The sequence below is a fragment of the Alosa alosa genome, chromosome 9 (assembly GCF_017589495.1).
Source record: "Alosa alosa isolate M-15738 ecotype Scorff River chromosome 9, AALO_Geno_1.1, whole genome shotgun sequence".
NCBI lineage: Eukaryota > Metazoa > Chordata > Actinopteri > Clupeiformes > Clupeidae > Alosa > Alosa alosa.
In genome coordinates this window covers 7941391-7964270 of record NC_063197.1, presented here as the reverse complement: position 1 = coordinate 7964270, position 22880 = coordinate 7941391, and the positions used below count along the sequence as shown (strand labels likewise).

At 39.9% G+C, this 22880-nt stretch overlaps 1 protein-coding gene across 1 annotated transcript; it reads right to left on the bottom strand.

Moving 5' to 3' along the window:
• Positions 1-22106: 22106 nt before the first annotated feature.
• On the bottom strand, positions 22107-22821 carry zgc:92591 (uncharacterized protein LOC436997 homolog). Its single transcript, XM_048252979.1, has 2 exons — positions 22654-22821; positions 22107-22542 (listed from the first exon to the last, which is right to left on the bottom strand). Exons 1-2 carry the CDS (start codon positions 22762-22764, stop codon positions 22306-22308), a joined length of 348 nt encoding a protein of 115 aa, XP_048108936.1. The 5' UTR covers positions 22765-22821; the 3' UTR covers positions 22107-22305.
• Between the last annotated feature and the right edge of the window lie 59 nt (positions 22822-22880).

Sequence of the window (22880 nt, the reverse complement as noted above, 5' to 3'; positions counted from 1 at the left end):
CAAGTAGGCTACTAGCCTACATGGGGTGGTCGGGAGGACAGCTTCATTCGTCCCTCCATAGACATTCAGCAATGGGCTGTTTTGCGTCCATTACAAACAAGCAACGTGAAAGTCTGGGATTGGGGAGAGCGCCTAGTATGCCTCTAGTGCATAAGCATGAAGTTGAACATTCAGATGCAACAACTAAATGTTTAGAACAACACTTTAATAATAGGCCTACAATAAATAAATAAACCGCTATGACCTTTAGGCTACTTTTGACCATCGCATTTATCGCCTGTAACTCCGTGATAAGGACCTAACAGCAAAGTATTTGGCTGAGCAACGTAGGTTAATATGTTCTATGTTTTGTCCACATGATATAGGCCTATGTCTAATCATTGTTGCACTCGAACACTCTGAATCATTGTTGCACTTGTTGCATTGTTTCATTCGTCCCTCCCTTTCAATCGTCCCCGAAATTCGTTCTCTCTCCAAACTAACTTTATTCTCAAAATGTTAAGTTTAATGTCGACACGTCGAGATTAAAGTCGACATGATATTTCAACTTTATTCTCGAAATGTTGAGTTTAATATCGACATGGCGACATTAAAGTCGATACGTCAAGATTAAAGTCGATATTACATTTCAACTTTATCGTTACCTTCACTGTTCATACATAACTGGAGCTAGTTCTTTTCAAGTAATGCATGCACAACACATATGGAACATGGAACCCCCCCCCCGGTCCGTGGAAAAAAAAAGGAATCAAACCGGTCCATGGTACATAAAAGGTTGGGGACCCCTGCTATAGCCTATAACATTAGCTGAGTCACGTATTTGGCCATAAGCCATAGGCTACATCACGAAACCAAACTAGTCTAACAAAGCACTTTAACAGGGAGAATTTATTGGGCATGAATCATTCGACATTCAAACTATTGATAACATATGCACTATGGAAACTGGTCTGTTGGGTAGCATTGGACAAATAAATGACATTGACTCGCCATATCCTGACTCATTTTCAAGAAACATTTCTTCATTCTCAAGAAACATTTTTTTGCTTACTTTGCCGCAAACTCAGCCATGAAATCATAGGCCAGCTTGCAGGTAGCCTAACGTCTTTTTCAATTCATAGAAGGGCGATCCCACTAGTCTCTCCTGTGACATGGAGGTGCGCAAATAGCCTAATAGCCTGTTCAACTTCGAAAAGCTTCGTTCACCCGATGCCAGTCACTGATCGCAATTTAAAAGTTCGGGAAGGTTCGTTCAGTCTTTTTAAGTTTGTTAGTAGGCCTATCTGTCCCCTTTTGAATTACAGTATAGCTCGAGCCTATATGAGCCTACAGTGCGTTAATGTCATCTTGCAGACCGCGCGGCCCATCCATAGGGCCCATCCGACGCGAGGCCTTGGGTGACGGCCCACATTTTGCTGTTTTCATGAATACAAAAGTTGGATGACCCTCCTCCTAGAATGAAAAAAAAATGGGTGGCCCTCCCCTCAACAAAGAATAAAAAGACATGACCCTCCCCTATTTTCCTCCGGTGGTCCATTCCATAAATACCGAACGGTCCCTAAGCAGAAATATTGCTGAGTTCTAAGAACAGAGAGTTCAAGTTAAATGTTGTTGTGCTGAGTTCTAAGAACAGAGAGTACAAGTTAAGTGTGCACCATAGACAGACAGGAACTGCACCCTGTCTGTGTGTGTGTGTGTGAGTACGATAGGAGTGTCACTGTCTTCTGTGTGCATCTGTACAATAAAAGACACCGCTTTTGGGCTGCAGAGTCAGAGACTGATGGTGTGAGGAATTCTTCCTTACATTAGCAGGCTCTCCTCTTGGTACCAGAGTTTGTGGGCAAAGCCATACTACGTGTTGTGGTTCTTGTATCTATATATGTTGGGGTTAAATTCCCTGACAGTTACCAACAATGTTAACAACAAACTCAGCTTCACTGCTGCAAACAAAGTTGCCTATATGCTTCGCCATATAACGAACCAGCTAGCCTTGTGATAACAAAATCTTTACCTTTTGTTTAGTCCACTGAAAGTTGTCCACATATCAAACGATTAAATACACAGTTATGGAGGAATTGTTATGGGGAAGCAGTTGCACTATATCCCACTTTTGCTGCCTTTGAGCCACTTAAATCCATAGCCTAGATGAGCATTGGCGATAATGCTACAACTTGGACGGATGGTGAAGCTAAATGCCCGAGAAACGTCACGTCATAAAAGTTGTAGGCTTAAACGCAAAAAACTTAATGACAGCTTGTTCGTGGTAGTGTAGTGCTGCCTAATTGAAATGGGATAGGCAAGGGTTATCTTATATTCGGCTTTTACGTGTGGCACATTTATTGGGCTTTTAGCCTCTTTTAATTTATTTGATGAGATTGTTGGAAAAAACTGGAACATTAGCGTCAATGGAGTTGATACCTTTATATGGCTCTGGCTCCACCTAGTGGCCACATTCTAGATTGAATCTGCTCGACCTACCCCTGGACTGTTGGTCCCTCGCAAATAGTCTATGGGCCAGAGCAGAAGTTGGTATCACCAAAAGTGGCAAAATCTAGCAATGATTTTCATAATCCTCTATGTCTAAGAGATATGTTTTGGTATGATAACCTTTTCTAAGTGTTAGCTTAGTTGTATTTTTACTATGGCTTTTTACTATGGCTTTTATACCCTTACCCAGTACAATTCAGAATACATGGCTATGTGTAGGTGTTTGCAAGTGTGTGGGATGATGCGATATGTCTTAATCTATGTTATATCATATGTAGATGGCATAGGCTTTTAGAAAATATACAGTTTAAATGGATAATTTAGCTTTCCATAAATTACATAGGCTAAAATGTATCAGTCATACACTTTTTCACCTAATATAGGATTAGATAGAGGCAAAAGACTAAAAGTGGGTGGGTCAAATCTAAACTCTTGCTATATCACATCTAGAGAGTATGGGCTTTTAGAAAATATATGGGTTAGATAGAATACACTTTACACAGCTATTTTAGACCCATAACTAATAGCTGTCCATTGAAAATCAATGCATTTCAATATAATGCAAAATACATTACAGAACTAAGGTATAGTGGTATGGAGGAAGTTGGGAGATGTCTCAATGCACATTATATCACATCTAGAATATATAGACTTCTCAGAAAAATATATTTTAGGGTAATTAATCTGTTTTCCTTAATGATACCAGAACTATAATGATCGGACATGCCATGATATTTAAATTCTAAAGAGAATGCATGTAGATCTTAGCCTAGAAATCTAGACGCACCCTAGCGGCTAGTCTATAAACTCTCTGTTGGCTTGTGAGCTCGAAAAAGTAAACTTCTATCAGGCCAATCAAATCGTGTATAGAGTCGTTAGGCGGGCTTAACATAATGATTGATGGCAGAGTTGCAACGGTTTGGCTTGAATTCCCTGCTACTTGAAAACAATGTTATTGTGATAATGTTGCTGTTGGTGAACAGTGTGACACGAGTTAAGCTTTTATTAAGTTGGCAAAAGTTTGAACTAGCCAACTAGCTCCGCTGGTGGGAAACGCATGGGACTCATAGCGCTGTCCTATTGCGTGCAGAGGGAATTTGAAAGACAACCAATTATCCCACCCCTCAGACTGAGCACTGCGAACGTTGAGTGCCCAGACCCTACATTTTAATGTGGGTCTGGCTCGTCAGGCTATGTAGATCTTGCAAAACTATTAGGTCTAAATTCTGTTTTTTCAATTTGTCTAGAACTAGATTTGTTTTCTGAACATTCAACAGTACAAATATAAACTGCCAACTTTAGAGTGTGTTGGTGTTTGCTGGGCCACAGGGCCAGTATGTGGATGGAAGCAGTTTAGTTAGGCTGCAGAACAAAAATGGCTGTTGTAGTGTCAAAAACCAATTACAAGGTGAGTCCTGTTTATTTTTATTTGTGTTATGATTGAGATGTGTGAGAATGGATATGACCAATGACTAGGCTACTTGTGAAATACTATATAATAACCCAACCGGCCCAAGTAAGGTACTAAGATCATTATCAAGCAATGATGTCTGCTGTAAACTGTAGACTTCCCCAATTTGTGTGTGAACAAAAGAAAGGACAAAAAGTAATATACAGAGATGTAGCCTGTGTGTGAGAGAGCAGTTTCAGTTGGTAGGCTAACTGAATTTACTGTATTTGAATTGGGAATGGCAGAATACTGATGATGCACAGTCAAGCCACAGCTCAAGCCACTGCACTCTCACTCTCTTCCTCACATATACTTCACATACACAAACATGTTCTCTCCCTCACATACACACACACTCTCTCACACTCTCGCTCGCTCTCTCTCACTCACTCACACACACACACACACACACACACACACACACACACACACACCACACACACACTTCATATATTCCCTGTCTCTCTCTCTCACACACACAGTTGCTGAGTAGGAAAAGGCCTCATTTTAGCACATCATTCCTGATATATCTCTTTTGCTTTCAAATTGTTGTACATCCCAGAATAGAAAAGCATGGCAGAAGGAAGTACTGGTATTCAGGGGGAGAGTTTAATACATTGTTCAGATGATAAACCTTGTGGCACCTACTGTATGAACATAAAGTCATGGAACACACTACTGAGAGCAGCTGAAATAAGAGTCTATCGCCCCATCCCTGATCTTGCTAAAGGTCTCCCTGAGGGTAGAATACCATCCATATTGTATCACAGAAAATGCCGTAGCATCTTTACTATGAAGAAACTGCTTGACAAGATCCTTGCAAAAGACATATCTGCAGAACCGTCTGTCACAGAGGACCTAATAAAATCCGCAAGGGAAGGTCCAACGACTTTATGAGGCCAAATGTATACAGGTGCTGGTCATATAATCAGAATATCATCAAAAAGTTCAATCATGTCAGTAATTCTGTTCAAAAAGTGAAACTTGTATGTTATATTCATTCATTACACACAGACTGATATTTCAAATGTTTAATTATTTTCATTTTGATGATTATAACTGACAACTAATAATAATCCCAAATTCAGTATCTCAGAAAATTAGAATATTACTTAAGACCAATACAAAAAGTTTTTTTAGAAATGTTGGCCAACTGAAAAATATGAACATGAAAAGTATGAGCATACAACACTCAATACTTAATTGGGGCTCATTTTGCCTGAATTACAATGTGTTGCGTGGCATGGAGTCAATCAGTCTGTGGCACTGCTAAGGTGTTATGAGAGCCCAGGTTGCTCTGATAGTGGCCTTCAGCTCTTCTGCATTGTTGGGTATGCCACATACCTTTCTTAATATAGTTATTTTTATTTTTATTTTTTATCTGATGTATTTTATTGAGCATTTATAATACAGATACATTCATTAATACATTTCAGGCTCTTTTTTGTTTACAAGTGTGTTCATAAAATGTAAAAGGATATTGTATTTTGACAAAACGAAACAGAAAAAAATAAAAAATAAAATTAAAAAAAAAAAACAAACAAACAGACAAAACAGACAATGTACCACAAAGAACATACTAGGTTGACTAGGACCCTTCTCCCTCTTCCCCACCCCTGAAGACCCTACTCTTAACTATATCAGTGCTGCTTACTACATATTAAGAGACGGGATGTTGCATTGAGTTTGTATTTGCAAGATATGATGTAAATGGTTGCCAGGTATTATCAAAATGCTGAAGTCTGTCTTTTAGAATGTGCCTTATTCTTTCAAGATGGAGTGTATTATTAAGATCGTCAAGCCACATCTTAGATGTTGGTGAGTTTACACTCTTCCATAATGTCAGGATCAGTTTTTTTGCTATTATGAGGCTGTATGAAATGAAACGCTGTTGTGCTTTGGAGAATGTCTTGAAGGTTTCAGATACACCAAGAATGATGAGTACAGGATCTGGGGTCGATCACTGTTCCCATGACCTCAGACATTATGCCAAAACATTGCACCAAAAAGAATACATTTTTTGGGCACAAGGCATAACTATGAAGATGAGTTGCCACAGAGGAGTTGCATTTATCACACATGGGCTAAAACTTCAGGATAAATGTTATGTAATTTTTCCTTTGAGAAGTGCAGCATATAGATAACTTTAAATTGAATAAGACAGTGTCTTGCACTGAAAGAACAGGTATTAATCTTTCCAGGGCACTGTCCCATAACTCGTTTGTGATTGATTCACCAAGTTCTTTTTTCCCATTTGCATCTATGTATGTTGGGAGATGGAGAGCTTAATGATAAGAGAGTGTGATAAATGTGTGTAATCAAATTTGGTAGTCTTGGTGGTAGTTTCAGACAATCATCTATAGATGTACTTGATTCAGTCTCAAACTCCTTCACATGTTTTCGTATGTAATACGACTCAAATTTATGCTGTAATTGTAAAAATGAGGCAAAAATACCTTGTATATATAAATCCCCAACACATTTAATACCTTTCTGACTCCAGACAGAGAATGCTCCACCCATTCTGGAAGGGGTAAAAGTGGGATTCTTATCTATAGATAATGCAGGAGAAATAAGTTTCAGCTTAAAATGGGATCGAATTTGTTTCCAGATACAGATCATGTTGTGAATAATAGGATTGTTATTATATAATAATTTACTTATTTTAGTTGGGGCAAGCAGGACTGCAGACATTGAATAAGGATGACAGTCCTCCTGTTCCATCAGTAGCCATTTAGGTGGATGTGTTGTGGTATTAAAACAAAAAAGTGAACGTCTTAATTGCTGAGGCCCAGTAGTAAAACAAGAAATTTGGGAGTGCTAATCCTCCTACATGTTTAGGCTTGCAAAGATATTTCTTGCCTATTCTAGGGGTTTTATGCTCCCACAGAAAAGGACTGATTAAATAATCCAGACGTTTAAAAAATGACTTCTTAAGAAAGATTGGAATATTTTGGAGAAGATATAACAATTGAGGGAGAAACACCATCTTTATAGCATTAATTCTTCCTATCAGAGAAAAGAGAATTCCAGAAAAGTTTTGGACCGTAGTTTTTCTATGAGAGGGAGAAAATTTTCTTGAAAGAGAGAGGTATATTGTTTTGTTACTTCTATCCCCAGGTAAGTGAATTTTTCTGAGGCCATTTTAAAGGGGAAATTGCTTAGGGGTGTCTGATCATTCATGATGACTGGCATTAAAACACTCTTAGTCCAGTTAATTCGGTAGCTCGAAAAGGTTCCGAAGAAACTGATTTTGTCCAGAAGTAGGGGTATAGTGATTTGTGGACGTGTTATGTGGAGCAGAATATCATCTGCATACAGGGATATTTTACTAGTTGTTCCTCTAGTTGTGTAACCATGTATCTGGGGGTCTAGTATAATACTTTGAGCCAACGGCTCAATAGCAAGGGCAAAAATTAAAGGTGAAAGGGGGCATCCTTGCCTTGTCCCCCTGTCCAATTTAAGTGGGGAAGATAAAGTTCGATTGGTTAGGATTCTGGCAGTGGGGTTTTTATAAAGGAGTTTAATTAATGACAGGAATTTTGTCCCAAGATTGAATCTACTAAGGACTTCAAATAAGTAATGCCATTCTATCTGGTCAAATGCTTTTTCAGCATCAAGTGCAAGTATAACAAGATCAGAGGTCAATCCTCTCTTTGTGTAGAGAATATTAAAGAGACGCCTAAGATTGAAGGTGGAGTTTCCTTTAGGTACAAAACCTGTCTGATCTGGATGAATTAGTCTCTCTAGCAAGGGATTCAGTCTGTTAGCTAGTATTTTAGCAAATAATTTCCCATCAACATTGAGGAGTGAGATAGGGCGATACGCACCCACTTCCTCTGGATCTTTCCCTTTTTTATGAATTACTGTTATTACCGCCTCAGTTAGAGTTGGGGGCAGAACACCTGTTGTCTGGGCGTGCTCAAATACTCTTAATAGATAAGGAGACAATTCTTCACTAAACGCCTTGTACAACTCCCCAGAGAGTCCATCAGGGCCTGGAGATTTAGAGCCCTTAAGCGAGGAGATGGCTACCTGAATCTCTACAAGTGTAAGCTCAATGTTCAGCAATTCACAATCTTCCCCGGCCTAATCTGGGGAGTTTGCACTTGTCCAAAAAATCATTAATTATTCTAGGTTTGGGGGCGGATTTGGAAGTGTACAGATCAGAGTAAAATTCAAGGAACCTGTTATTAACATCTTTAGGTTTTGTGAGCATTGTGTTGTCTTTGGCTTTTATTTTGTGTATAGTCCTATCATTTTCCATTTTTCTGAGCTGTCGAGCTAAAAGTTTATGCGGTTTGTCGCCAAACTCAAAGAACCTCTGTCTGGTATACAGAAAAGCCCGACTTACTTTCTCAGACATAATTTGGTTGTATTTGTATTTTTTAGTGTTGCTATTTCTCTATGAAGAACCATAGATGGCGACTGAGCATTTTGTTATCCACAGTTTTGATCTGCTCTTCCAGCTCCTTTAATTTGGTCATGTTTTTTTGTTTCCTCCTTGATGCTTCAAATGAGATAATACTACCCCTAATAAAAGCTTTAAATGCTTCCCAGAGAATGGAAGGAGAGGTCCCAGAGATGTCATTCATCTGAAAATACAAGGAAATTTGTTCTTTTAAATATTGGCAAAAGATTTGATCTGTAAAAGTTGGGGATTTAGCCTCCAAGAGGAATGTGGTTTATCCATGTGGTCTAAAATGCAAGGAAAAGGAAACAGGGGCATGGTCTGAAATCAAAATACTGTGATATCGAAAGGCCCAGTATAAAGGGTGCAAGTCTACCATCCACTAGAAAGAAGTCAATTCTACTGTACGAAAGTTATGCACTGGTGAATAAAAGGAGTAGTCTCTACCTAAGGGATTCATTATTCTCCATATGTCTAATATATTTGCATTGTTTATATAAGAATTTAAAAATTCACTTGAGGCGTTTTTGGGGGGATTCCTTGTAGAGGATCTATCAAGATGTACATCTAGAACAGTATTAAAATCCCCTCCAATAATCAAATTAGTTTGTGAAACATCCGGTATTAGTGAAAAGACTTTCTGGAAAAATGCTGGGTTGTCTATGTTAGGAGCATATATGTTGACAAGGGTGAGTGAGATGTTGTAAATTTCTCCAATCACTATGATGTAGCGACTCTCTCTATCAGACATTGTTTTGCTATGTAAGAAGGGTACACCCTTTCTAATTAAAATGGCAGCACCTCTTGCTTTACATGAGAAAGCAGAATGAAAAACCTCTCCTATCCACTTTGTCCTAAGCCTATTGTGTGAGTTATTATTCAAATGCGTTTCTTGCAAAAACTTAATATCTGAGGTGAGCGTCCTGAGATGAGATAAGACTTTCCCTCTTTTGACAGGGTGATTCAATCCACGCACGTTCCAGCTAGAAAATCTAAGGTTCCCTATTGCCCTGGTGTTGTCATTTATAGTATCCTGCATAAGCACTGTTTGTTTGAATATATAGCAGCATTGCTATTCTGTGCAATCTTTTTGTAGAGTCTTCATATCCCTCCCACCCCCTCATAGTAAGCCACCCAATGGCCACTACCTCCCTCAACCCATACCTCTTTTCCCATGTCAACCAGAACCACACATTAATAAAATAAAAGAAGACAAACCAAATTACTCTAGCCAGGTCAAAGTGATAGGCACAAGTCTTCTTAGTGCAAACAAATAATAATAAAAATGCAGATAGAAAAGAAAAGAAGAAAAAAGAACAAATACTGTATACTATGCTTACTTCCATGCACATGGCCTGCTTCTAAGATCTAACAGCTCTGAAACTTAATTCCAAAGAACTTGATTGGAGAAAAGGGAAACAAACGAACATTAAGGCAGATGTATTTCACACCTGCCTACACCCAATTAGCAAATCTATAGGAGGAACAGTAAACTATTGGAGGTTACAGATATACACTTTTAGGTCTATTAATCTATTTGCTCTGCAACACCCTGAATTCAGATTCAAACAGCACATATTTGTATGCTGTATACTCAAAACATTAATTGCAATCATAATTTAAACATTCTGATTCAGATAATATCTGATTTAGGAACAATCAGATATAGGTACATTTCAAACATATCCCCCTTATCACATTTGTGTCAAACAAGGGAACAATGGATAACATAAAACATTTTTAGTAAACTGTATTGAGATGGAAAATAGGCTATAGCCTAGCCTAGACTAGGCCTACTGATCAATAACCCAAAACAGAACAAGATAGGCTGCACTCAATCGTTTAAGCACATTTAAAAGTAGCATCTTAACGTTTGTATTAACATAAAGGTGCCCACCAGACTAAAAAAAATACAGTCTTCCCGTAGGTTTAGGCTACAAATGGCACAAACCTCCCTTTGGAGAATCCCGGTATCCTACCATTTAGAAAATGTACAGTCTTACCATTATGTAGGCTAAGGTTAGTAGACAGGCACAGCTACTCTGGCAGGCTGTGTTATGCGTTAGTCATCAAGCTTATCAGCCAGCGGCGAAAACTATTCCTGAGATTCCATGTCATTTGTCGAAGTCGACGGTTTTGGAGCAAAGTCCTTCGGCGTATTCTTCGGCTTTTTTGGCGTCTGTGAAGGAAGTTTGTGTTCCGTTGAATGTAACCAGTAGTCTTGCGGGATATAGCAGACCATACTTCACACCGGGCCTGTCTCGTAACAGCTCCCTGGCACGATTGAATAACGCCCTACGCTTAGCTACGGCCGGAGGGTAGTCGGGAAAGATTTGGATTCTCTTGCCTTCCTTATCAGAAGAGTTGTCTCCGCCCGCGATGGCTTTCCGTAGGATGCCCTCTAGCACATGATAGTAATGAAGTCTCAGGGCGATGGGTCTTGGGGGCTCTTGGCGGATCAGGTCTTCTCTACGGAGGGTCCGTGCGCTTTCGATCAATAAGTGGCTTAGCCTCTAGAGATAGCACTTCTTGCAGTAGGTCAGCGACAAAGTCGCGTGGAGCGGATCCTTCTGGGATTCCGATGATTCTAATGTTGTGTCGTCTTGACCTTCCTTCTAAGTCCTCACATTTAGTGACTAATTTATCCACCTCAGAATTCAACCGCGTTACTTGACTTTGGAGAGCAGTAATATCGTCGGACTGAAGTGAGGCTGATCTCTCTAGGTCTTTAATAGTTTTCTCGTGCGAGGATGTGTTCCCCTCAAGTGCTGTTATGGAAGTTTGAATCTCTTTTTTAGTTGTGGCAAGTTCGCCTCTTAGTTCGGTGCAAACAGTTTGTATTCGTGCATCTATGGACGAGCATATATCACCCTTAATCTGGGCAACTTCGCTTCGTAAGGCAGCAATAGCGGCTAGCACTGTACGGTTTGGAGGGTCTGCGTCGTCATTCATATCACCGGGTGGCTGGGTTGTGTCACTCAAGTCCAAGGACTGAGCAGGGCCTAGTTCTTGTTCCTCGTTTTTCTTGGGTTTTCCCTTTTTTGACATCTTTTCCTCTGTCGGTCTAAATATTACTCTTGTGTGTGTTTCTTTTCGTCGTTCCGAGGATGTTTAGAGCGGATTTACATGAGTTTTGTGTTATAGTAAAGACAAATATGTCAGAGCTATCGCAATCACGTCTCACTCCTCCATCACTCAACCGGAAGTCCCACTCAACCGGAAGTCCCATATAGTTATTTATATATAGATAAATAGACTTTATTCTTGCACTGTTGCACTTACTCATTTGCACCATCACCACGACACTCATTTACACAGAGCACCTTACCTTATGCACGGAGAACCACAGGCTCAGTCCCTGCTTCAGTCATTGCAAGCGCACCTGATTGATTATTCACCCACTATGTGGATAATGTTTTTTAGAATTGATTTTGATTAAGTTTTATTTAGTATAATTTGTATATTCTTTATCTTCTACAGTCCTTATTGCTTAGTTGTGTTTTTTATATTATATACTTTTAATTACTTTTTCTGCTGTTATTGAATGTGTGTGTGTTGTCTGTATGCTACTGTGACCTTGAATTTCCCCTAGGGATGGATAAATAAATAAAAATAAAATAAAGTCAGTCAGTCAGTCAGTCAGTCACGCCTGACGAAGAGCCACACTGAAGTAACCGAATCTATCCCTATATGCCTAAACAGTAATGACTTCATGAATTTTTTCAATAACAAAATTGAAACAATTACAGATAAGATTAATAACCAATCAGTCTCACCAGATATTCGTACTCCACTGCTGCACGGTAGCGAAAACATAATTGAATCACAGATGAGACGAACAACTTTGAATTAATTTACGCCTATCGACATATTAGACCTCACTTCCACAATTTCCTCATCAAAATCTACAACTAGTCTACTAGATCCTATCCCTACTCATCTTCTGAAATCTGCTCTCCCTTTCTTGGATAATGCTTTGCTCCAGATCCTAAATAACTCACTGCTATCAGGGCATGTACCACAGTCGTTTAAGTTATCTATTAAGCCATCCCTCAAAAAAACCTATCCTTGACCCTAACAGCCTGGCCAACTATAGGCCTATATCTAATCTCCCTTTTCTGCCGAAAATACTTGAAAAAAATAGTGTCCAAACAAATTAGTGCCTTCTTACATATAAATAAAATCCAAGAATTATATCAGTCTGGTTTCAGAGTTCACCACAGTACTGAATCAGCCTTAGTTAAAGTTTTTAACGATCTCCTCATTGCTGCCGATAATGGACATATATCAATTTTAGTCCTCCTGGACCTCAGTGCTGCCTTCGACACCATAGACCATGACATACTACTTCACAGGCTTGAACATTTGATAGGCATTAAAGACTCAGCACTCGCTTGGTTTAGATCATGCCTTTCTAACCGCAGACAATTTGTACAAGTCCACAATAAACCGTCTATCCAGACTATGGTAAAATATGGGGTGCCCCAAGGCTCAGTACTAGGGCCCCTGTTATTTTCTCTCTATATGCTTCCCCTAGGCTCTGAAATTAGGAAACATGGCATTACATTTCATCCTTATGCAGACGATACACAACTATACCTTTCCGTAAAACCTGACGAATTAACTGTCACCGACACAGGCTCAGACAACAGAGAATCGGGTTCAAGGGGTTTATTTCACAAACTGGCAGGCACTTAGTAAGTCCAATGGAAGGCAGGCAAAGGAGAAGACACTCAGGGGGGAAAACACTACTGAAGCACTGGAGTTTGAAGGTACAGGAGGTGACCAACAGCGAAGAGTCCAAACAATACTCACAAAAGGCCCACAGGAATCAACAAGCTCTTGACAAAGTTCGCACGTAACACTCAGGAGAGCTTAGAGGTAGGAGTCGGAGTCTCTGGGGAAAACTTCTTCACGCCGAACAGGAATGAGGGGTTGCCAAAGACGAGGCCAGACAAAGACTGAGGGGAGACTGGGGTTTAAGTAGGGAATGAGGCTGATTGGGAACAGTTGCAGGTCATTAGTAGACTGGGGAGTGTGAACGAGTTAGGGGAGCTTCAGGAGAGTGAGCAGTGGGTGTGGCTGGAGGGGAGCCTGGCGTGGCTGTGACATTAACTCCGTTAGCCAAACTTGACACATGTATAAGAGATATAAAGACATGGATGACAAATAATTTCCTGCTTTTGAACTCTGACAAAACAGAAGTCATGGTTGTAGGTCCTAAAAAGATGAGGGATATCCTTTCCTCATCACAGGCTACATTTACTGATCTTCGACCATCATCCACAAGTGTTAAAAATCTAGGAGTTACAATTGACCAAGACCCATCACTAAGTAATCACATAAAACAGATTACCAAAACTTCATTCTATCACTTAAGGAACATTTCAGAGATAAGAAGTCCTTATCCTTACCAGACGCTGAAAAATTAATCCATGCTTTTGTAACCTCAAGGATTGATTATTGCAACGCTCTGTATGCTGGCTGCAATAATACCTGTCTAAAGAGCTTACAGCTCATACAAAATGCAGCTGCTCGCACACTCACTAGAACTAAAAAATAGGAACATATTTCCTCTATCCTGGCATCTCTACATTGGCTGCCTGTTAAAAGTCGCATTGACTTCAAAATTTTACTTCTAACGTACAAAGCCATTAATGGCCAGGCACCAGAATATATTAAAGATCTCCTAGTCCCATATAACCCACCCAGACCGTTACGATCACAGAATACTGGCCTTCTTGTAATTCCAAGAATCTCAAAAACGACAGTAGGTGGCAGAGCTTTCAGCTATCGCGCACCCCTCCTCTGGAATAATCTCCCTTCCTCAATTCAATTAGCAGACACCCTCCCTATTTTTAAGTCTAGACTTTAAACATACCTCTTTACTGCCTCCCATAGTTAGGTATGGTGCGGTGTGGAACTTCACCCATCTCGGGGATTTTGGAATGGACCACCCTGCTGAATCCTCATGTGACTGGCACCCCAGTCGCGTGTGAGATGTTGGTCACTGACCATACCTGCGCTGGTGTCACTCACTATGCCTTAGTTATGCTGCTATAGCATAGTGCGGTCATGGACTTCTCATGTGCCACGCCGTACAACCCCCCCCTCACCTCTCTCCCCTACTCTCTTTCTCTCAGCTCTCCCTCTCTTGCCCATTCTCACTATGATTTACTGTAACAATATATAGCACTACTGATCACTTCTTGACATTAACCACATTGATTTCAAGTAATACTAACCCATTCTATATTTCCCTTTCTTCTCCCTTACTGTACCTCACTTGTGAGGTATATCACCAGTCATCAACCATCCATGTGCCTGGCCCTCCTCTTACCCATCCCACCAGAAGTCCCATCCTTGACTGCTGTATTACTGTTCCCCTACCTGGATTCCTGGCCCGTACGGCCCCATCACCTGCCTATGACAACTCTGTCCGGATTCTGGCCTGTCTGCTGACCCACCACTTGCCCCCTGACAACTTTCTTTCCTGGACAATTCCGACGCCGGACTATTGCACTCTCACTAAATCATGATTAATGCTCCATCATGCCGGATACGTAATCATCCCACTTCTTGTAACTTTCACCTCAGGTGCTTTAAACACCATGTCCTATTCTCCACACCTGACTGTCACATGCATTTGTCATTGTTTACAGACCTTACTGTCCGTATTGACCCTAGGCAGATGGGTCAGGCCCTTGAGTCGTGGATCTGCTCGAGGTTTCTTCCTATATGCATCTTCAATTCTAGGGAGTTTTTCCTCGCCCCTGTTACCCATGGGCCTTCCTTCTTTCTTTCTTCCTTTTCTTTTCTCCCTCTTTTCTTTTTCTCCGATTGCCTACATTCTGTAAAGCACCATGATACATGTGTAAATGTTTTGGCGCTATATAAGCACAATAAATTGAATTGAAGTCAGTCAGTCAGTCAGTCAGTCAGTCGGTCTAGCATGAAGCAAGCAAGTGCTCTAAAACTTCCTGGTAGCCGGCTGCGTTGACCTTGGACCTCAGAAAACACAATGGACCAACACCAGCACATGACATGGCACCCCAAACCATCACTGACTGTGGAAACTTTACACTGGACTTCAAGCCACGTGGATTCTGTGCCTCTCTTCTCTTCCTCCAGACTCTGGGACCTTGATTTCCAAAGGAAATGCAAAATTTACTTTCATCAGAGAACATAATTTTGCACCTCTCAGCAGCAGTCCAGTCCTTTTTGTCTTTAGCCAGGCGAGACACTTCTGATGCTGTCTCTTGTTCAAGAGTGGCTTGACACAAGGAATGCGACAGCTGAAACCCATGTCTTGCATGGTGGTGGGTGCGTGGTGGTTCTTGAAGCACTGACTCCAGCTGCAGTCCACTCTTTGTGAATCTCCCCCACATTTTTGAATGGGTCTTAGACACAGAGCTCTGTGAAAAGCCAGCCTCTTTAGCAATGACCTTTTGTGTCTTGCCCTCCTTGTGCAAGGTGTCAATGGTCATCTTTTGGACAACTGTCAAGTCAGCAGTCTTCCCCATGATTGTGTAGCCTACAGAACTAGACTGAGAGACCATTTAAATGCCTTTGCAGGTGTTTTGAGTTAATTAGGTGATTAGAGTGTGGCACCAGGTGTCTTCAATATTGAATCTTTTCACAATATTCTAATTTTCTGAGACACTGAATTTGGGGTTTTCATTAGTTGTCAGTTATAATCATCAAAATTAAAATAAATAAACACTTGAAAAATATCAGTATGTGTGGAATAAATGTATACATTATACAGGTTTCACTTTTTTGAACGGAATTACTGAAATAAATAAACTTTTTCATGATATTCTAATTAATAGACCAGCACCTGCATTTTGTGACAAATGTAGCAAGTATTTGAAAGGTCAAAGGACAAAAGAATAGAATAGAATAGAAGTTTTGTTTGTCATTGCATAAAATGCAGAGTATCAACTCAACGAGAGTCTAACAAAATGCACAGTTAAGAGCTGATGACAAAATCAGAAGAGCAGCCGTCAGGAAAGGTGACAAAAGAGTACTATCCATAGCCAGTCGTGACTTTTACCAAGGCCATTACCATAGATCCTGCTACAGGGCGTACACAAGGAAGATTCAGACATAGACAAAGATGAAACTAACTTGGCTTGCAAATGTGTACGGACCTGTAAACTTCCTGACTGCTCCTGCCTTTCAAACAAATTAAAGTGCACAGAATTGTGTAGGTTACAAACTTGTAGCAATCAGATGGAGGAAGAGGAGGATGAGGAGAACATAAATGCCATGTCTGGATGAATATAATGATAGTGATGAAGATTAAAAAAATATTTTTGGAGTCCTCATTAATCTTGTCTTCAAACGTTTGAGCACATCCACCTATACATATCCACTGTAGCCTAAAGTTGAGCCATTTTTGCAGCCAAGACATTATGGTCTCTAGCCAAACATGCCTATTCAGCCATTTAATCTATATATTTTCTAAAAGCCCATACTCTCTAGATGTCACAAAACATTTTTTTTTTTTTTTTTTTTTGGGTTTTTATGCCTTTAATGCGACAGGATAGTGGAGAGTGACAGGAAGTGAGTGGGAGAGAGAGTCGGGGTGGGATCCGGATCCGGAAAGGACCACGGGGCGGGAATCGAACACGGGTCGCCGGCGTGCGGTGCAGGTGCCCCAGCCAGTTGCACCACGGCTGGGGCCTAGATGTCACAAAACATGAGTTTTGGACTTGATTCACCCTTTCCATCCTTTTGCATGTATATATTAATGTATTATATAGGCAAAAATGTGTACATTTTATTTAATTTAGCCTGCATCATTAATGAAAAACTAAATCATCCATCTAAATTTTATATTTTCTACAAGCCTATGTCATCTAGATGTGATATAACATGCATTAAGACATGTCCCACCTTCCTCCAGACTTTGAGGCACCCACATCTGTACATAGGCTTTTATTGTATAATTCACTGTGTGCAGGTATAAAATATGAAAAATACAACTAAGCTACCACTTAGAGAGGGTTATCATACCAAATAATGTCCCTCAGGCATGGAGGATTACAAAAATCATTGGTAGATTTTGTTCTTGCTATGTTATTTTTTAGGTCCTGGCCCATGGACTACTTTATATGGCTCTGGGTGGAGCTAGTACTGAAGCCAGGATGCAGCAATGTCTCCCTCTGAAGTTCTGATCTTGAGCTGACATTATCAATCGCTTGGCACCTTGATGCAAGCTGAACTGTGTTTGATAGCCCTCCATCTCTACATCCGCTGACAGGGATCAATCAATAGCCTAATGAAATAAACAATGAAAATGAGGGGGGAAAGCAATAATAATGCCCATTCAATCAATAATATAATAATAATAACATGGTAAGACTACATTAAGGAGATTATCAATAATAAACAATGTCAAATTATTAACAGCCTATAATGAAAATAAAACTACTACTACATACAAACCATAATATATAAGAAGTGCTTAAAAGACCAAAAACTATCACAAGAACGAAGAGCACTGGGCAACTCATACCACCAAGAACCACTGAGGAAAAGTCTTGAATTTGACCTAGCGTTTAAGACTGGTCGACACAACAGAAGCTCATCAGAAGACCGCAGTGGGCGGTTGGGGATGTATATCTTGATCATTGAATTAAAATAACAAAGAGCAGATCCAGTCAGTGTCCTATAGGCCAAAGTGAAAGATTTAAATTTAATTCTGGCTACTGTAGGGAGCCAATGGAGAGTAACTAGGAGAGGAGTTACGATGTGTCCTCTTTGGCTGATTAAAGACCAGTCATGTTGCAGCATTCTGAATGATATATCACACAAAAGAAATAAAAAAAAACATTCAATATTGATTTAGTATCAACCAATAATTATTCTGATATTAATATTCTTGTAACGTCTACATCTTTGACTTGTAGACTGTAGGCTACAGTTAAATACTAAGCAATGGCCTCTGACTTAAATACCAAGGCAGTTAAATGACCGTGGTATGGTATAGTCCGTACGTGATACACAGGACTACACAGTAAACTCATTTAAAAAGCATCATCATCTCAGTATACCCATTTAAAATAGGCAAGGATACGTATTTAATAACATTTGGGGTTGCTCACAGTATACCCACCACTACAACTAACTAACTAGACTACACCACTGGTTAAATGGCGCATTGCAATTTACAATTTGTGTGAATTCAGGGGCATACAGAAAGTTGAAGTTTTGAGTGACATCAATAAAGAAAATAGAAACAAAGGGATGTGTACAGCCTCAAGTATGAATGATGTCACATTAACAGAAGGTTCAGAGCAGCGGCAGACCTTTCTTGGTGCCACGCAAGTTATTGAAAGTCATGTGTTTTCAGAACGTAGTGGTGCTGTGCCATGTCCCATGTATAAGGGGCTTCAGGTTGATCCAGTGACGGAGTTTATTATGCTCAATGCAGCTCATTGCACTTCTAATGGAGGGTGATGTGGTACAACATAATGACTGAGCTAGGCTTAAGGCTAACAACAGTAGAATGCAATAGGTGCAGTGATGGCTCATGATGCAATACAAGGAACAATCATAGCCAGAATTTTGTTTAAAGAAGACAAAAGGTCAAAGTCTGGTCAATTGTGATAGAAATACTGTAACTTTAGGCTTAGGCCTACTCATTAAAATTAACAGAGAGCCCACTACCTGTATATTGTAACCCAAAACTTAAAGACATGTCAAGATAGGCAACACAGTGCAGCTACTGGCCATTTTTGTGCCCTAACTGGTGAAATACAGTATTAACCTATGTCATTATATGGCCAACTATAAAGATGTAATCTGCCTGTTCCCAAGGATGGGTAGTATTTCTGAAACATGTAATATGTGTTTCAAATGCAAAATAGTAATTTTGTAATTTTAAAAATACTGCAAAATACTATATGTGAAAAACACAAAAAAAGTAGATACTACATACAGGTGTAATGAATAATTGGTAATTAGGCAACAATGGTTTATGTTTATCGCAATCAGCTAATGTGAGAACAGCTGTGTTCAACAACACTTACAGCTTTTCAGTGACAGCTATTGCTGAAGCATCAGCCCTGGTCTGAAGCACTGGTGTGAAGTGGTACGCAAGTAAAGATGAGCAAGTTGACCTGTGCAAGTTCACATAAGGACACTGACAAAGGTAACCATGTCCCATTGTCTCCATGCCAATCTTTAACAGAAAAATGTCAGATATCTCAACCACAATGACATCAATAGATGGTAAGGTGTTGAGTGTACCCAGATAGGTCAGTCACTTAGGCCTACCATATATCGTCACAGCTAATCATCGCAAAGTGTTGTGCTAATGCTGGGAACAGGCAGGGATGGGCAAAAATACATCAGAATGTATTTCTAAATAAAATACCTAATACCCTCATTTTTAATGTATCAAAATAAACTACAAAATACAGTAGGCCTAACCATATTACGTATGTATCAAAATAAAATACTGTATTTTTGCATTTAGAAAATACTCAAAATACTTTTTTTCAAGGAAGTATGGAAGCACTGCAAAAAAAGCTTTTTTTATCCCAAACATTTAGCCTATTAAAACTATATAGTAAAAAACAATACAATTTGGCCCCTGTCATATACCATATGCAAGTTCATGTAGTGTGATCAAAATTAAGAATAATTCAAGAATTTACATTTACATTTAGTCATCTATCTGATGCTTATCCAAATGACTGACAGAGCTTTCAATTAACCACATTATAATCAATAGGCCAAAATCATAATTGTGTATCTGTGCCAAAATTCGTAATTCAAGTCCAGTGCAGAACTGAATAAGAAAATCATAATGGCTATGTATCTTGAAGTTCCAGTATGTGAGAGACTTGACGTGCCTTAATATCTCCAACCTCAAGTATGCAGCTAATAAGGAAATATAATTGTTATTTATTTAAACAAGGTGAACTTCTCCCCACTGTGGAATGCAGAAAAGGATGCTACAAGGAAGGGAATTCAAACACATTCAACACCTTACCAATTGATGTCATTGTGGTTGAGATATCTGACATTTTTCTGTTAAAGATTGGCATGGAGACAATGGGACATGGTTGCCTTTGTCGGTGTCCTTATGTGAACTTGCACAGGTCAACTTGCTCATCTTTACTTGCGTACCACTTCACACCAGTGCTTCAGACCAGGGCTGATGCTTCAGCAATAGCCGTCACTGAAAAGCTGTTGTTGAACACAGCTGTTCTCACATTAGCTGATTGCGATAAACATAAACCATTGTTGCCTAATTACCAATTATTCATTACACCTGTGTGTAGTATCTACTTTTTTTGTGTTTTTCACATTTAGTCACGTCAGCTGTAGATGTGTCCTCTGCAGCAGGAGGAGAAGATCTTCCCTCTCTGTTTGCAGACATTCCGGCCCTAGTCCATGATCACAGCTATCTTCCCGTCCGCTTCAATGGTCTTGTGGACAATGCTCTTGTGTACATTTCAGGTAAAGGCTGACTGAAAGTTGATTTTGCCTGTAACCAATAGTGCCAATAGTCAAATCCGTGGGAAAACAACGATGACAATAGTCATAAAAAGAGAAATGTCTTCATTTATATTCATGCTTATTCATTTATAGATTATTGATGATTATTATTATTATGAGATTATTGATGATTATTATTATTTTAGGATTTGTTGTGCGACGGGCTCTGAAGAAGCGGTCATGTGATGTCTGCCGTGCCAGCCTGGTGACCGACGCTGCATCTGCCATCAAGGACCAGAGCTATCACCTGCTGTGTCTAAGAAACAATGAAGGCCTGGTGATTCCATCAGGGGGAACAGTTAGGGTCGTCAGGGCAGCAGAGTGGGTAATTCGCCAGGCCTCAGATAGTTGCAGACGATCATGGCCCATCCAACTGCAGGAGATCACGTACATTGTACGGAAGAGGATTGGGTCGGAGGATGTGTTTGAGCTCGGGGAGCACATTAGGGACACTCAGTATGGCAGACAGCCACCACCATAGGCTGTTGACATTAGTTGTGTCCTTGTTTTTTAAGCTAAGGCCTCGTGGCTTGGTTTTCACATGACATACACCATCAACTGAGACCATATATAAAGAGGTGGACTCCAATCAAGTTGTAGAAGCAAGGACCATTGATATAAGTAAGTAGGATGCACCAGATCTCAATGGCAAGTGTCATAACAAAAGGTGTGAATACTTACATAAATGGAATATTTCAGTCTTTTATACTCCAAACACTTGGTTTTTATGGGGTGTTGTTGGAGTATTGTGTGTAGATTGATGAGAAAAAAATAAATAATTGAAGTCTGCAACATAACAAAATGTAGAAAAAGTGAAGCGCTGTGAATACTTATATGCCCTGTACATTGGAGCTACAAGATAATTTATTTTTCTAAAGAATGTAGGGCGTGGAATAAAATATTGTTTTGTTCAGTACAAAACTGGTTGCATGGTCTTAGACTGTAACAAAGTCGCCCTTTCATAATGTACTATGATCACTGGAAGACTGGAAAACAAGAATGTCTCCACCAGCAAGCAAACTCAACCAATGAACCTACCTATAAGCTGTAAACAAGGATGGGAGGGCTGGGACAGGCCTGTCCGATGGGACTGGTTTTATTCAAGACAACTGAGAGAATACACAACCAAGCCATTCCAACAGAAGGAGTAGGCCCTACAATCAAACTGAACCCCCAAAGGAAAACGGTTCAAGCTGTCTGCTTACCACTATACCATAAGTATATGCAGTCAATTGTTTTTTTTCCCCAATAGCTTCTTATTTTGGTATTTGGACATCAGCAGTCATACAGGAAGGAGGCTTCTCCTAAATAACGTGCAGATGCAGAAATGCTTGTTTAAGTGTGTTTATTTCCAGAGTTATAAAGGGATCAGCTCTAAAAATAATGTTTTTAAGTGAGTGCTAAGCTGATGTGCAAACCGTATTCCCCTTCACTTTGGAGTTCATTTTGAACTAGTGTATTTGGTGACAGCCTTAGTCCCCTCGGACACGGCATGCTTTGCCAGCTCTCCAGGCAAAAGCAGACGAACGGCTGTCTGCACTTCTCGGCTTGTGATGGTGGAGCGTTTGTTGTATTGGGTCAGTCGGGACGCCTCTGTGGCAATTCTCTCGAAGACATCGTTGACAAAGGAATTCATGATGCTCATTGCTCTGCTTGAGATACCAGTGTCCGGATGGACCTGCATTATAACGGGACAGTATATGAAGTGGGGAAAATGGGATATTGTTGTGCATTTCGGTTGCTATAAGTAGTCCTACAGTTGTTTAATTTGAAGTCAAACTTTTCCTACCTGTTTCAAAACCTTATAGATGTAAACAGCATAGGTCTCCCTCCTCTTAGATTTTCTTTTTGTTGACTTCCCACTGCTCTTGCCTCTTTTTTTGGTTGCATCATCACTCATAGTTGATGTTGCTGCTTTTTGGTAACTAACACGAGCTTATCAGATTTCTAAATAGTTTTTTTTCTTTCCACTGTGGGAATTCAATTTCAACAAATGTCCCATTTAAATAGCCTAGG